This window comes from Bacillus rossius, chromosome 1 (genome assembly GCF_032445375.1).
Source record: "Bacillus rossius redtenbacheri isolate Brsri chromosome 1, Brsri_v3, whole genome shotgun sequence".
Lineage (NCBI taxonomy): Eukaryota > Metazoa > Arthropoda > Insecta > Phasmatodea > Bacillidae > Bacillus > Bacillus rossius.
Genome location: NC_086330.1, coordinates 102,251,504 through 102,268,711, shown reverse-complemented (window position 1 = coordinate 102,268,711; position 17,208 = coordinate 102,251,504). Strand labels below are relative to the sequence as shown.

At 37.5% G+C, this 17,208-nt stretch overlaps 1 protein-coding gene across 4 annotated transcripts in view; it reads left to right on the top strand.

The window, feature by feature from the left end:
- The window catches only part of LOC134540893 (zinc finger protein 556-like), a 51,677-nt gene extending 38,044 nt beyond the window's left edge, over positions 1-13,633 (top strand). For 2 of the 4 annotated variants that reach the window (XM_063383954.1, XM_063383965.1), the window contains 2 exons: positions 9,457-10,783; positions 10,879-13,633. In XM_063383954.1, the coding sequence (XP_063240024.1) occupies positions 9,457-10,783; positions 10,879-10,883 (1,332 nt within the window). In that variant the 3' untranslated portion in view covers positions 10,884-13,633. Of the gene's footprint in view, positions 1-9,456 lie in introns of all 4 variants that reach the window. The other 2 variants (XM_063383933.1, XM_063383943.1) reach the window with 1 other exon arrangement.
- The last annotated feature ends 3,575 nt before the right edge of the window (positions 13,634-17,208 follow it).

Here is a 17,208-nt window from a genome sequence, read left to right as displayed (position 1 = left end):
AATATAACAGGAAAATGGTTCTTCTGTCAAGCCTAGTTTTTTTTTTAAATTTACGTCTGCTGTGATAAAATTACGCCACTTAATGGTACACCCTCCGACCTTTTCTGTTGAAACCATTCAAACAAACAAGTGTCCAAGCTGCTAAATGTGGATTCTTTCATCGTCTTGCGTTTATTTAATCCACTTGAAGTGTCAGCCTCTGAAGCAAACTGAAGGATTTTTTCGTGATTTTTTATGATGTCGCGCACTGTTGTGTTACCGACATTAAACTCAGTCGCAAGTTTGCAATCGTTTCTCCACTCTGAAATCTTTCTATAATTTTTGTTTTGCTGTCGATGGACAGTACCGCTCGCTTTCTTTTCTGTTCATTTGATGACATGATGAAATGTTGCGCTCAACACTTCCGCACAACACAACGGTATAATCCGTAGGAATGCAGATCACTGTTACAATACATAAAATTATCACCACCTTCACACTTCAACAACGTACACTAATGGAATGGACTGTCTCCATGCGCCGGGTTATCTCTGTGGCACGGCGCCGTGCTGCGCGCGGGAGTGTACAGTCCGGTCATGCGGACGTCAAATCGCGCACCAGTGTATAATTTATTCACGTAACATGGAACACAAAAATATTATGTACATACGTATGTATGTACTAGTATTTTTTTAAAAAAACTTTGTGTATATAAACATAACTGAGTCAAAGTACTTTGACCAACATACATTTTGCAAAGTATTTTAACATTTACATACATTTTGAATCATTGTTTATGTGTAACTAAAAAATTGGTCTTGATGGACATAAATCGCAGTTAATCCGCGAATCGGATGATCCAGCCGCGGATAATCAGGGTTCTACTGTAATTGTTAATGGAGCAGAAATTTTATGAAATTTTTACTGTGGACAGGTGTCTTCAGGTCATGGAAGTCACAAAAAAGTAACTAAATTGAAGGACTGGTCTCTGAAGTAACGAAAAAGTCACAAAATAATCGGTAATGATGCTGGAAGTCATATCACTTTAATATCTAGCAGCTGTTTGCTAACTTGTATTTGTTTTTTGATGCTTCACTTCATTTTATAGTCTCACATTAAGTATACAGTAAAGCATCGCGTTAACGAACTTCAGGATAACGTACACTTCACTAAAACGAACATCACCTACGGTCCCGCCAAAACGCAATGCAATCATATGTTAATTATTTTCAACTATACAAATTTTCCAGCAATATTTTGCGAGAGGTTTACAAAATATTCACGTTAACGAACACGATATATACGCTGGATCACATTTACAGTCACAGGGGTTTCCCCCCCTTTTCTTTGGTAACCCAGCGCTCTTAGCGAAAGCCCTACCGCCCTGGGGCCCCCACGGGCGTGGATGCGGATACGCCGCATACGCAACCAGGAAGAGCGTTAGAGCTTTTGGCTATGCAAAGGGACTGAGGCTACCCATCTCAGTTTATGCACCACCTCCGGCCCCCCACTCCACTCAGCTAACCAGAAAGTTGGATGCTCCCTTAGCCCTCCGGAGTTGTCATCACTTCTGGCGCCTACCCCAGTCTCCCGCTCTCACACTGGGACCCCTCAATCACCCAGTGAACCCGCGGTCCGGTGGAGGCCTACCCAACCTCTCCCAGCTGACCAGGCTGGTAACCGGAGCAGTTCTTGTCGCTCAGCACGCCGGTACATCAGAGGGTTAGGGAACCCTAATACCTGCCCCTAAAGCACTCGGGGCACCACTCCCAAGTACGAGTCCTTCCCAACAAGAATCCTGGGCCTTAGAGGAAACCTCAGTGGGGCACCATTCAAACATGGTGGATTCTTCCCGTACTACGACCAACTTTTGGTCTCGTCGGCAGACTGTTCGCCGGTAGTTTGACCAGACCACCGCGCTTCAGAGTGCAGCCACGAGGTGTCCTCGTCGCCTCGGAAAACCCTCCGACCCGCCGTACCTCGGCCCAACGGGTTTACAGCCAATTAAGGCCCGGATGCAGCTGCACTCGTCGGGCGACGACCGCCGTCAACCCCAGCTGGAAAATGGCAACTACAGTGCCCAGGCAGGAGGCACCTGGGGGTTTCCTCAGTACCTCCACCCACTACAAGGCTAAAGGGGAAACCTCGCCATGCAGTTTACAGCCCGTTTTTAGGCCCGGTCGCCCGACACCGCAACCACCATACCCATTCTAACTCCTTTACCATGGGGCCTGATCAATTCACTATGGGGCCCTTGGGACCGATGCACCGAGGCTCGGCCATCGAACCCCCCGGAAAGGTTTCTATCGCATCTGCTGTTGCCCGCAGATTCAGCCCTTTCACCATTTCCGGTCTCATACATGCAATTGAGGATGCACTGAGGCAGAGTTAGACCCGGCAGCGCCCTCTTTAGTTAGAGAGGTGCAATGACCAGAGGTTGGGGAACCCTCCCAACATAGTCACCACGATCCTCCCCCAACAGTGGTGCCAACGTGGAGGCAGAGGGTTGCCACTTGATGTGGAGAGGCTATATAATCGCATCACACACCCTTTCCGCGGGCTTGATGGTTCATGTCTCGGATACTAGAACCGGCAACAGTTCCGACACCTCAAGCGACAATCACCTTCCTAACAGTATGTGGAAACCTCAGGACAGGCAGAGGAGACCTCGGGGTTGCCTGAATCACCTCACCGACTACAAGGCTAAAGGGGAAACCTCGCCGTGCAGTTTACAGCCCGTTTTTAGGCCCGGGTACCTGTCCTTCAGCGCCACTCCCAGATAGGTCAATCCCACTCCCACCTGGATCACAGCAGAACACATCAATTAGGTAACAGCGCTATTAATATCTAACGTCTTTTGTTGACGCGCCTACAGCGCTCCCACTTCTAGCATCTGCCGCCACCTTGCATTGGCGCGCCTTCAGCGCTCCTACTTCTAGCATCCGCCGCCAAAGGCCATTTTCCATTGCGGATGTTTTGTGTGCACCATTACGTCATATCCGTGTTGTGTGTTCTTACTTCGCGCCCGCAATACGAAACGTGTTACGTAATTTTGTGATTTTTTTTGTTGGCGTGTTCAAATTGTTTTGGCAAAATGTTGCAGAGAAAGCGGAAATCAAATGATATGAAAACGAAACTAGCTTTAATTAAAGCAGTAGACGACGGGAAAGAAAAAAACTGACATTGCAACAGAATTTGGAATCGCGAAATCTACTTTGTCCACGATTTTAAATCAACTGTCTGAAATTATGAAACATGATTTTTTATCACACAGCCGAAAACGTATTTCAGCGGCACCATATGAAGTCCTGGAGAAGTGATTGTTTGACTGGTTGATGCAGTCAAGAGCATCAAACATACCAGTAGCTGGGAATGTTTTGCATGAGAAGGCACTCGAAGAAGCCCTAAAATTGGGATTGGACAACTTTCAAGCTTCAGGTGGGTGGCTACACAGATTTAAGGCAAGGTACAACTTGAGTACCCGAAAGTGTCAGGTGAAGCTGCTGCTGTTGATGTCACTGTACAGGAGAAATGGCAAGCCGAACTGGATTCTCTGATTTCCGGTTATGAGAAGAAAGACATTTTTAATGCTGATGAGGCGGAAATATTTTTTAATCTCCTTCCTGATAGAACTTTGGTGGTTAGGGGTCAAACATGCCATGGAGGCAAAAGAAGCAAAGAACGTTTCACAGTGCTTTTTTGTGTAAACAGTGATGGTTCTGAAAAAATGGAACCAATAGTTCTTGAAATTTGCTAAACCACGTTTTTTCAAAAATATAAAACACTTGCCATGCAAGTACAGTAAAACACCGTTTTAACGAACTTCATTAGAGCGAACAATTCATTACTACGAACTATGCCTTTGGTCCCGTCAAACGTCCATATAACATAACGTAAAAAAATTTCACTAGTACAAATTTTCTCGCTCAAATTTTTAAAATATTCTATTAATATTCATTTGAACAAACACTTTTCTGCCCGGCACGGTAAACGACAAACGGATAAAATAGTCGCCATTCACCCACAAACTGCCATCTTATTTATTTTGATACGCGCCATAGATGACTGCAATGGACTAGTGTTGAAATGAATGCACAAAACTGGTGTAGCGACTAAAGCGCTGCATTGTGATGTTCGTTGACATTACTCTTTGTTCTAGGCTCGCACGACGTGTTTAACCGATGCGAAGTTCTACATAATGAAGTATTGCTACACACACCTCTGGTCGTTTCCTTGTTTATTGTTTGAGAAACGTGGCTATACTACGAGTATAACTTATTTTTACATGTGTCGGGACCATTTGTTTTTATAGTTTAAAAAACTGTACTACTGAACATGTCTTCTAGGAAACGAAAGGGGATTGATGTGAAACTTGAAATGTTAAAAGCATTAGATAAAGGAAATAAAAAGACTGATGTGGCTACAAAGTTCGGTATCTCCAAATCAACATTATCCACTATTCTCACCCAGCGATCCAGTTTCGAAGACAATAAAATGTAAAAAAAAATTTTCCTAACTTTCAAATTTTATATTTTTGATTTATTAAAGCATTTTTGCAAACAGCTTGTCTTGATTCCAAAGGTAGGCTTACTGTTTTGGCAAACAACTTACCTACGTATTTCTGTATTGTACTTATACATACTAGTATGTATGTAGTATGTATCTTGATCCCAAAGTATAGCTGTTAAAGTAATTGATGCTTGTACCACTCATATTGGTATTAGATTTTCTACTTTGTTTTTTTAACAAGATCGAGTTATGTTAAAAAACCCAAATCAGGCAATCATTGTGATTTCGGTATAAAGAACTTCATTATAACAAACTGCCATAATTTTGGTCCCTTCATGTTCTTTATAATGAAGCTCTACTGTATAGGAACAACAAGAACTCTTGGATGACCTCATCTTTGTTTCAAGAGTGGCTCAACAGTTTTGACTCAAGGATGGGTGTGCAAAACCGAAAGGTAATTTTGTTTATTGACCACTGTGCTGCCCATAATGCTAATTTTGCTGCGCTAAGGAACATCAAAGTGGTTTTCCTTCCACCAAATTGCACCAGTACATTACAACCACTTGATCAGGGCATCATAGCACAGGTGAAACGAGATTATTAAAGACAACTGGTGCATTTTCTTCTGCGACAGATGGATTGTGGTAAAGAAGCAAGTGCTTTAAAGTGGAACATTTTGCAAGCTATCCACAGACTTTGTTTGGCATGGAGCCGAATCAAGCCTAGCACTGTTGTGAATTGTTTTAAGGCAGGGTTCCCTGCAAGCTCAAGTGGAGATGACTGTATTGATGATGCAGATGAATGTGAAGCTGAATGTGTGGAAGTACAAAAAAAATTTGATAGCTGCCAGTCATCATTCAATGATTTTTCTACCATTGATAATCAGCTGACAACATGTCCTTCTGTATCAGATGAGACAACTTCAGAGTGTGACGAGGAGACCGCCCAGGCAAATGAAGATGAAGAGGATGATACGGAAGAGGTTGAGCTCAAGCGGCCTTGGAGAGAAGAAATTTGTGCTGCACTAGATGTGTTGGAGAGGCTGTTCTTAACATCCACAAATTTATCTCACCACATGGGAGTTCTCCTAAGTATTGAGAAGGATGTAACTCGGGAACTGGGGGCAATGAAAAAGCAGTCATCAATTAAAGACTTTTTTTTCAAAATCAAAGTGAATTGTGTGTTTTTTGTTAAAATCAGTTTAGTTTACTTAATATAATTACATAGTCTTACTTTTATATTTTAGAACAGTGTTTTTTAATGTGTTCCCATGAACTTGAATCTGCACCATCTGTTTTTAAAGAGATCAGTTAAACTAGAATTGATAATTATTAGATATTTTTATTCTTAGTGTGTTTACAGTTATTTACAAGTTTTCATGATTTTTTTATAGTGATGAATTGAGAAATAAGTAATTTTTATACAGTTGCTAACATAATTTTTATGTTGTTAATGGGCACAACCAAAAATAATGCAATTATTATGATTTCAGTATAAAGAACTTCACTACAACAAACCACTGGCAATCTTGGGCCCTTGAAGTTTGTTGTAGTTAGTTAAGTTTTACTGTAAATGTTTGAAGACTACTTAAATCATGTGCAAATTGTCTCTGATAATGTATAAGCTTTATTACAAAAAATCAGCATGTTCTTGTTAGCAGGGTATCTATTTCATATTATGTTTATTTTTGCTTATGATGTATAAATATGACCCTGTGATTTGAATAAGTTGTGAGAAAACTTTAGTTGAAGGTCATGAAAAAGCCTAAAATTAGTTTCCCAGGTATTTGTAGACACCCTGGCGATATATGAAATGTAAGGTAGAAGTTTTCTTGCAAATCTGTAGTTAAAAATTGGAGGTTGAGAGCCATTGTGTGCATTTTGAAACTCTTGATAGCTTATATTTTAAAGCTTTCCCCCAGCTCTCCATTTTTAACTAGCAGATAGTTTCTATTCTTTGGCTCGAAGAAAATTATAAACACGTCAACAGGAGTCTACTGGTTTTTTCACTGGGAAAGGTTTGGCGGTTAAGATTTTAGTAATACCTCCTTTCTAAATAGTCTCCACTGTTACAGAGTTAATGCATTAATTGTATGATTTTTTGGCATTCCCAACATTATCAATTTGCTGATAGTTGTATCATTTTTGTGATGTTTGTGTTAAAATTATACCTATAACTATACTCCGTTCACTCTTAGCTGAGTTTTGAAATAAACAATCACCATCGTATCACTGTGCCGCGTCAACAAGTGATAGGCTGGATTCATCTTGTGCGCCAAGCACTAGTTGCAACACACACACTTCAGTACAGTCGGTGCTAATAAAATAACAGAGAAGTAATATAACAGGAAAATGGCGCCGTTACCGTTCAGGACACAAAAGCAAACAATTTTTTTTTTTTTTTTTTTGAATAATCAATAAAATAGCACCGTAACGTAAGACGACAATATGATAGTGTTACAATTTGTTATTCACCTAATCACTATCTGGCAGTGGTGCTATCCCTTCCAGACTTGAATCAGACCTACCACCACTATCTTCGTCACTACTGTCATCACTGTCTACGAGAGGAACTATAACACTGTCAACGACAATATCACTGATACCATCCAATTTCCACATTCTTTCCTCTTCTTTCATTACGTGTCGAATACAGTCGTTCCACTTCTCTGGAGTAATCTGAGACAAAGCTGTGGCTACCAAATCACGTACCTTGCTTAGCTTGAATGTTCTGTTATTACGTACTTTTAACTCCACACGAGTTCGATTGGATTCAAGTTACAATGATACGGCGGTAGCCTAAGTACAGTGTGCCCCGCTTTCTCGGCGATGTTGTCAATCACATATGCAGTAAAAGATGAACGTACTGTATTAACTAAATTCAGCAACTCCACTTTCACAGACCTTGCACTGAAGGATATATTTTTTGACTGTAACCACTCAATAATATTTTGTTTTCTCCATGAATGATTGGGCACACGATCACACTTTACACTGTGATAGGACGCATTGTCCATAACAACACTGTTCTGTTCTAATTTTTTGCAATGATTTTAAAACCAATCCCGGAAAACGTCACCATTCATCTCTTCATGATAATCGCCGGATTTCTTTGACTGAAAAATTAACTCACCGTTTTCCACAAAACCACTGTCACTACCAATATGAAGCAATATAAGGTGCTGCCCCTTACCTGTTGGATTTTTTAGTCCTGCAGACAGTCCTGAGAGAAAAGCTTCTCTCTTTTTTTTAACTGTAGAATCTTTCCAAGACTTGTTTGTAGCATGTCCTTCGTTCACCCACGTTTCATCTAAATAGTATATTTTGCGTCCTTGTTGTCAGTAACCACGGATTTTGCTTAAATAATTTCTTCGCCATAGAGAAATGTCGTCCCTATCGATTATGAAATTTGTTTTGCTTATCTTTGCTTACTGAAAACCGATAAGTTTTAACAGTTTATAAAATGTTGTTCGTCTGAAATTAGAAAGTTCAGGGTCGTTGTTAACACACCGTAGCACTTTGTTCAGTGTAGGTGGTTCATTTGCGAAGAAAAAACTACCTATGCACTTTACGCCTTATAGCCGTCTTCACAAAATCATCACAAGTTTTGATAACAGGATACTCACGTTTCCTTTTCTTCCCGGGAGTTGTTAATGTCCCAGTGTCCTATAATTCTTTCCTTGCACGAAGCACACTGATCTTCGAAACACCCGTAAATTTCGCAGTTAAACTCGCTATATCGTTCACACGACAATCCGGATATTTGTCTGAAAATGTTTTAAAAACATTCAACACAATAGTTTTCTGTGCACTTTTCAAAGCCTTTCCCGTTCTGTGCTTTACATTACTTGGTCCGGCGTCAGCCATAACAAACCGTGCGCGCGCGAAACCGAAATACAACTGTTGCGCCGGGCAACAACTGTACACTGTACACACGGCGTCTGCTAACATAATTGTAAGTAAATACTTGCTGACACATTAAACTGTATTGGAAATTAATGGTGAAACGCTATAATGCTATATAACAACAATTGTTATAAAAAAGGCAGTGTTAAAATACTTGCAAATGGTACGTAACCAAGGGACTATTTCTTGCGCACGAATAATGTGCGCGGCGTCCGGCAGCCAATGAAAATGTTTGTTTACAAGAGGCTTTGTTTATTCCAAAACTCAGGTAGTGAACGGAGAATAGTATCAAATACAGAAAAAAATATTTGGAAAAAAAAAATTGAAATTTTGACAGTATCCTTTATAATTGATGTAGAACTTATTTTCATTAAATCTAAGTTAATGGAACTGGATATATACTCACAGTGCTGATTTGTGCACTTGTCTATTAAATATATATATTTTTTTATTTTGTAATTAAAAAATAACAGCTGGTATAAAGAATATTCATAATGTTTTGACTTTTTTTGTTTATGATTGGAACTAAACATTTAAACATTCAGACTTTTTTGTTTCTTATTCATTTATTCATTCAGGCTTTTTTGTTTCTTATTCATTTATTCATTCATTCAATCATTCAAACAAGCAAAACATTTAATATTACTACAGTGAGGAGTGTTCATGTTGGTTTATTCTACCGAAATTCACATGAAGTTCTTTTTGGAAAAGGGTTTTAAAAAAAATTGTCTTATATTTTACAAGATTTAACTGAATAATTAATCACATTACTAATAATAAAGTAAGTTTGGAAATTAAAATAAAATTATTATAATGGACTAGGCAGTGAAATATTATACAGTAAGCATAGCAAAAATAAAATATATATCTGTGGTGTTAATATATAGTTTCACATAATGATGAAAATTGCTGATATTTATTAATGCATAAAAACAAATAGAATTTATGGGTTCATTGAACTTAACTTAATGTTTTAGCATGGTTCATTGCTATTATTATTAGTTGAACAATTTGACTATTGTTTTTATTGTAATAAACTTGTTCTTTTTTTCCTTCTTTCCAGAACTTGGATTTAAATGACTTCAATAAGGAAAATGGTGTTTCTGGTGGGAGAACTGAAAATTCTAAATCTGTTGCTGAAGAATTTTCGACTTCTGAGAGAGAACGCAGAATGGACGAAAAAGCAAGTAGAAAATTGTCTACTGGAGAATTTTCTGATAGTATTAACAGGAAAGGTGAAAAGCGACCTCAAATTGATGAAATGACTGTGAAACGAGTCAAAGTTGCCAAGTCGTCTTCAGACGATGTTACAATTTATCGTTGCATGTCTTGTTCATTCAGATCGCCACGTATGGACCAGTTCATGCAGCATTTGAAAGTTCATCCCAAGAAAACTTACTACAAATGTTCTGAATGTAGTAAACACTTTGAGAATAAGGAGGATGCTCGTAATCATATTGAATCAGTTCACAAGTTCAGTGATGCAGAATATGAAGATGATTTCCAAGAAGATATTGATGAACCGGAAACCAAGAAACTTTATGAATGTGCCACATGTGGTTATGAAGATTCGGACAAAGAAGAATATGAAAACCACCTTCAATCTCATGAGCCAGTAAAATTTCATGAATGCAAAATATGTGCAAAGAAGTTCAGGTCCAAGCAATTCTTGCAAAAACATGTTGCAAATCATAGGCTTTTTAAATGTGGAGTGTGTGGGAAAATTTTTAAGATTAAATCTGATTTGCTATTGCATTTCAGAGTGCATAAAAGTGATCGTAAACCAGCTAGCGAAGGAGTTGGGTCAGATATTCATAAAAGTTTGTCAGCTGGAGGAAGTGAGCCTGCAGCCAAAAGTAATGGAACTGAAACACCTAAAACCCAGTTACGTGAGGATTATGACAAAGTTGAACAAATGCTGGAAATAATGCACTCTGAAGCACCAAAATTGCACGTGGATGACCAGAAAGATTTGGAGGGAGAGAAGCTGTATGAGCAGAATGATGAATGCAACACTTGGGATGAAACCACAACAGACCAAAATTGGGACATTGCAAATGACTCTGCAAATCGTGTTGAAAGTGAGGAAATTGCTGAAACCCAAAATAAATTTGAAGATAAAGTTGCTGTCAGGACAATTGACATTATAGAAGATAAGATTGATATGTCAGCAGCAGCAGTAGCAGTAAACACAGAAGAAGAACAAGAACAAGAACAAGAAGAAGCGGAAGCTACTGAAAATGATGTTAAAGACAAGCATTCTGACACAACTAGTCTTCCGCCCACGATAGACAATGAAGACGACGAATCTCAGTTGCAAGCTGAGGGGAGCAGTGCCACTGAAGATGCTATTGACGATTCCATGACGGATGGCATTGATCATTTATCAGGTATGAAACTCTCAGAAATACTTACAAATAAAACAGACATTATGTGTGGTGAAATAAAAATGCAGTGTACCAATAAGTCATCTTTACCGTTTCAGGTTGACGTGGTTGCTGACGATACTGAGAAGCTTGAAGGAGAGAGTACCCATAAACTACCTATGCAAGAAACTTCTGTACGTATACATAATTCACCCTTAAAAGAAAATCCTGAAAATATGCTCATCCCAGAAAAAAAGGAAACTAGTGAGGACAATGTTGAAATTTCTTCAGAAGATATCAACAAACATTTTTTAACTGTAGCTTCAGAAAAAAATACAAAACTTTTGGAATTTCCTTCTTTTGAAAGTACAGAAGTGTCAGCGACTGAAGAAAAGTTCAATTTTATAGAAGTCCCAGCAACAGAAGAAAATTTGGAATGTATAGAAGTCACAGAAGCAGAAGAAAATTTGGAATGTATAGAAGTCACAGAAGCAGAAGAAAATTTGGAATGTTTAGAGGTCCCAGAAACAGAAGAAAATTTGCATTGTATAGAATTTCCGGACACAAATGAAAATTTAGAATCTATAGAAGTCTTTTCTGTAGAAGAAAATATAGAGTACATCAATTCCCGAGCAACGGAAGAAAATTTCCAGTGTATTGAAGTTCCAGCAACGGAAGAAAATTTACAGTGTATTGAAGTCCCAGCAACAGAAGAAAATTTAAATTGTTTGGAAGTTTCAGAAACAGAAGAAAATTTACAGTGTATTGAAGTCCCAGCAACAGAAGAAAATTTAAATTGTTTGGAATTTTCAGAAACCGAAGAAAATTTACAGTGTATTGAAGTTTCAGAAACAGAAGATTTACAATGTATTGAAGTTCCAGCAACAGAAGAAAATTTAGAATGTGTAGAAATCCCTGAAACAGAAGAAAATTTAGAATCTATAGAAGTCTCAATAACAGAAGATAAATATGAATATACAGAGGACAATTTTGATTCTACAGAAGAAAAAATTGATTATACAGATGAAATATTTGATTCTACAGAAGAAAATTTTTATTCTGCAGTAGAACATTTTGAAGAGTATTCTGAATGTATAGAAGTTTCAGGTACAGAAGAAGATAATGAATTTTTCCCAATTTCACTTGCAGAAAAGAATTTGGAATTAAAAATTAATGTTAAAGATGATTATATGCCAACATTAGAAGAGTCATTCAAAGAAAACAAGTATGTTGATTGGCAAGATACTTATACAGAAAATGGTTTTGAAAGTTCTCAGCACTCATGTGTAGAAGGTAGTCCCAAAGTGAGAAAATCACCAGAGAATGTGTTTGTGTGCTCGGTGTGTGGCCTTGAAAATGATTCTGAGAGTAAACTGAAGAGACACTATAAAACACATGTTGTAATTGAAAATAAATTTTATGAGTGTCATATTTGCAAACAATTGTTACAAACTGAAGGTGCTTTAGAAGAGCATCTTTCTCAACATTCCTTGGGAGAGAAGCATGTGCAATGCACATTGTGTTCGGAAAAGTTTGAAGACTCGTTTTATTTGCAGCAGCATATGGAAGAAAAGCACTCATTTAGTCACCAGTGTTCGTATTGTGACGAAGTATTTCCAAATAAGAAGTTGTTACTACGTCATGAAAAAACTCATCCTGAAAGATTGTGTTTTAAGTGTGACAGGTGTGAGGATGCATTTGAGACAGAAATCAAACTAAAGACACACTTGGCTAATGTTCATGGTGATACATCTTATAAACTTGGTTCTGCAACAATTTTCAAATGTGATCAATGTGGAAAGGTATTGACTTCACAATATTATTTAAAGAAACATATTTTGAATCAACACACATTTTCAAGTGTCTTCAAGTGCATTGTTTGTTCGGTTACATTTTCAGAACAGTGGCAGTTACGACAGCACACGCTAGACCAGCATCCGGTAGACATTCGGTGTACGTACTGTAAAAGCGCTTTTGCGAACGAAGAGGCATGCAGACAGCATGAGGAAACACATCACAATGTTCCGTTTGTGTGTGAGGCTTGTGGTAGAGGGTTTGCTTCTCAGACGGTTCTGGACAAACACGAAGTGGAGATGCATCGTGATGAGCCGAACTGTAAAATTTGCAGCAAATTCATTCCTGACCCTTTGAAGCTCTACAATCATGAGCGAAGACACAGCAAATCAAATCAGATGTTTGTATGCGCAATATGCAGTAGGTCATTCAAGACGCGTAGCGGAGTGTCGCATCACATGTCCTTGCACACCGGCAAGTATCCGTATTACTGTGAGTTGTGTGGCAAAGGTGTGCATTCCCCAATGCTGCTCGAAGAGCACAGAGCGTCGCACACCAAAGAAATCCGCCACATCTGTGATCTGTGCGGCCGCATGTTCTCTTCCAGCAGTACCTATAGAATGCATCGGGTTTGGCACGATAACCCCTTGCCTTACAAGTGTGACATATGTGGTCAGCGGTTCAAACATACGTCCATTTTGTCGGTGCATAAACGTCGCTCTCACACTGGTGAACGTCCTTACAAATGTCCGTACTGTCCGTACACTTTTGCTGTTGGCAGCACCATGAAAAAACACATAATCTTGCACACAAAGCAGTTTCCCTTTGTTTGCGAACACTGCAGCAAGGGGTTCACGACTCGTCTGAAGCTGGTCAACCACAATAAGTCTATTCACAAAGACTTCTCTGGACCGCCACTGAAGCGCCACTGTGAATACAAAATGGTTTTGCGCCCAGATGAGTTAAAAAAGGTAAAAACTGAGAAGTGAAACTGTAACTTGTTATATTGTTAGTTATTCTTTCTAGGCATGTCTCATTTTCCCGTCAGCATTATGTAATGTGTTCTATTTTTTTTTAGCATCACTAGTTGCAAATTTCTTGTGAATTTGACGTTTTCAAAGAGTAATGGCTTGATGGGGACTATATTTTTTAAAATTTTGTTCAAGATCAAATACTGGCACATCAAGGGTGTTTTTTTTTATTTAGTGTTTAATCTAATATATAAGAAAGTAACTTAAAATGAAGTTAGCAAATAACTAATGAGGGAATAGCAATTAAAATGAAATGTTTTAATATTTGAAAGAAAAAAGTTTTTTTTACAGGATTTGAGATTGACATTTCATATATTGCCCCAAATGTGATTAATTAGTTCATTAAAATAGTCTAATCATTCATAATTATGCCTGATTTTTATAGTCATGATATATCTGAAAACTCTTCATTGAGTAAGAGTCCTCAATTTTCTTTTGTGATTTTGTGTCAGGTCTAGGTTTATAATTACTGTGGCCGGCAGTTATCTTGGCTTCTCTCAGCGCGGGGGTGTGGGGACAGCGGGACCGGAGAAATAAGAGGGGGTAAGCAGGCGACACGTAGCCGAGAGCCGTGTAGTGGCTGTTAGGAAAATATCGCCCTTCAGTGTATACCCGAAAATGGAAGGCGAAGGTGGCAGCTCGCAGAGGCGCGGTAAAGTGATACATAACGGAGAGCGGAAAATAATAAAAACAGTGATGCAGTGTTGTGATGAAGAGGCGAAAAATAAATGTCTGCTCAATCAATTATCATGGAAAGAGAACTTCACACTAACATTAAACAAATCATATAATATATATGAGGTTTTGAATGCATTATAAAGTGGAAGTACAATGTAAATTGTATTTACATTTATAATAAATAATCGATTAAAGTTGCATTAAAATATAAAAACACACAACATACACAAGCATTTTTTAAATGCCATTAACGTTGGTAGTCAGGTGTTTCCTAAACGACTGACATGAAGTTAAAGCAGCAAATATGACATAACAAGCTCCATGTTTACTTAAATGTAAATCCAGCGCTAAATGGCACGTTTTAGGTACGGAAACCGGAGAACGATAAGGGCTAGACTGGCTCCTGCGTCATCAACTGTGAGATAGCTTTGGCGCGAAGAGCTACAACTGCGTAATGTTTTGGTCATTTCCTTTTTCTTGTGAGACTTTTTTTAAAAATAACTTTGAGAACACAATGAATTGAGAAGCATAGTTTTAAATTTATTTTACATATTAAATGACCTAGCTTTCAAAAATAAATCGTGTCTGGTTTTTGCTAGTTACTGAGTTAATAACATTTAAATTAATTTTGTTTATCATAATAACCGTAAGTAAATTTGATGGAGACAAAGTAAAACGTTGCAGGTTTAGATAATAGTTTGTTACTTTTCCTGACAGATGAGTATAAATATTTGAGCACAACCACTGCAATTTACACAATGTTACATTTATGTAGTACAAGTACAATTCATAGGATTTCTCACTTTTGGTTTGGTAACCCAGCGCTCTTAGCCAAAGGGCCTTACCGCCCTGGGGCCCCCACGGGCGTGGATACAGACTTACGTAGTGTAGGAAATCACGCGCAGAATGTTTTCTGTTCTGCTAGTACAAACCTGGCCGCTGACCTTGACAATAGGGTATCGCTTTCTCTTCTCCCTGCTCTTTACCAAAGATAGGACTTGGGAGCTCAGACGCCAAGTTATCTGCCGGGCACAGTATGTGCTCAGAATATAAAACAAACTTTCTGCTAACATGGAAATTTTCAGATCACTACATCAGTAAAGTGGTAATTATATTGAACATGTGTTTCTGATGCAGTAGCAACAGTCTGTTTTTTTTTAATGTTCAAATATCTATTCTGTCTTTTTTTTAATGTTCAAATATCTATTCTGTCTGTCTTGTACATGCCTTACAAGGAATTGTGTAGCTCGTACAAACTCCTGCAATGCAATTTTATAGTAGATATGTGAGCTACTATTTCTGACTTCAGAGTTCAGATTGCGATTTTATTAATAAAATTTAACTCAATATATGTAATGATTTTGGATCAAATAAGGCTGAGCTAAGAAACCATTGTTTTACTGCACAAAATATTTTTTTTTTCTCTGTAAAATGTATTCCTAGTGATCTTTATGCAGACAAAGTTGGGTCCATGATGTTTCTTACTTGGAGACATTTACTAAGTGGGCTACATGCTTTTGCCTTGAGTCCAAATATGTCCATTTTGTTTTCCATTAAACATATTTGAAAAAATCTGATTAAAATTTTTAAACAGTCTATAGGAAGCATAATCATTAAATTATTTTGCTGCAAACAGTATAAATTTGGGTTTGAAAAATATGTCCATGTCTATAATCTAAAACAACCATCATAAATATGCTTAGGCGGCACGCGTATATAGACACACACACACAATTTAATTTCATGCTTTTTGTTACACACTATTGTAGAGTTATGAAAATTCCTTCAGATTTAATTTCATAACTTCTACAATTTAACTGGTTGAAATATAATTTAGACCAAACAATATGTTTGGTAATTAAGAAAGTTTTCAGTGTAGCAGAAAGTTTTTTCTGTAAAAGATTATGTAATCCTGTAGCTTACTTACCTACTTTTTATGGTTAATGGTGCAGCAATCAATATATCAAACTAAATAGCATTATCCTTTTGTCATAGTATAATAGTTGAGCAGAAGTTTCTTTGGTGTGAACTTAAAACACTTGCTATTGAAATCTTGCCTTTTATCAATTTAACACAACCCCACTTCCAAATTTGAAAATAAAAAATAAATGGTTTAACATAAAATAATATTGAAAATTAAGTTTGTTGGAACAAGACCTAAAAGTTAACAAGCTAAAGTGATAGGTAGTTGTTGCAAATCATGTGAGGTTAGCTAAATGTGGTATGTCTTTTAACAAAAAATTACACTGAAGAATATTTATTTTTAAACATAATCTCCTGGAAAGGCTATGTTTCTAGTACAAAGATATATTTGCAGCCATCGTTTGATATTTATTACTCATTTTAGTCTCATTTAAGCAATTCGGTAGTCTTGTGTTCCACGTAATTATTATTATTTTTATTAATAAGCAAATTATTTGAGAGAAGTAAAAGTGATGTATGTATTATTCTGCGTTATGTACTTGTTATGTTGTTAATATCTGACATGTGTGAATAAATTCAAGATACCCAAGTTGATGTTACAACTTTTTAATGCCTCCTGATTTTACATTTTTATGTGAAATAGGCTTGTATTTCCCCATTTATAAACTTTACGTACATTTCTTATTCTGTTGTCCTGTATAAATATTTCCTTTAACTGTGTTTTTGTAAGGATTGTAAATTTCCTTTTATAATTGACGAGAATAGTTAACTAAGGAGATCGCAAGCTTTTGAAACGTTGAGTGACATGTCTGCAAGTCTGCCATTTCTATGTTCACCTTAGCATCATTGCTGTTAATATTGTCACTGTTGAGAGTAGAATTATTAGTGTTAAATCAACTTTTTGTATTGGTAGCCAGTAAAATCTGTATATAACCAAAACTGAAGTGTTGGTTTTCTGTGGTTGATACAGGACTAGAAAACTGGGGGAAATCTGGGAATTAAAAATGGTCAGGGAATTCTGGG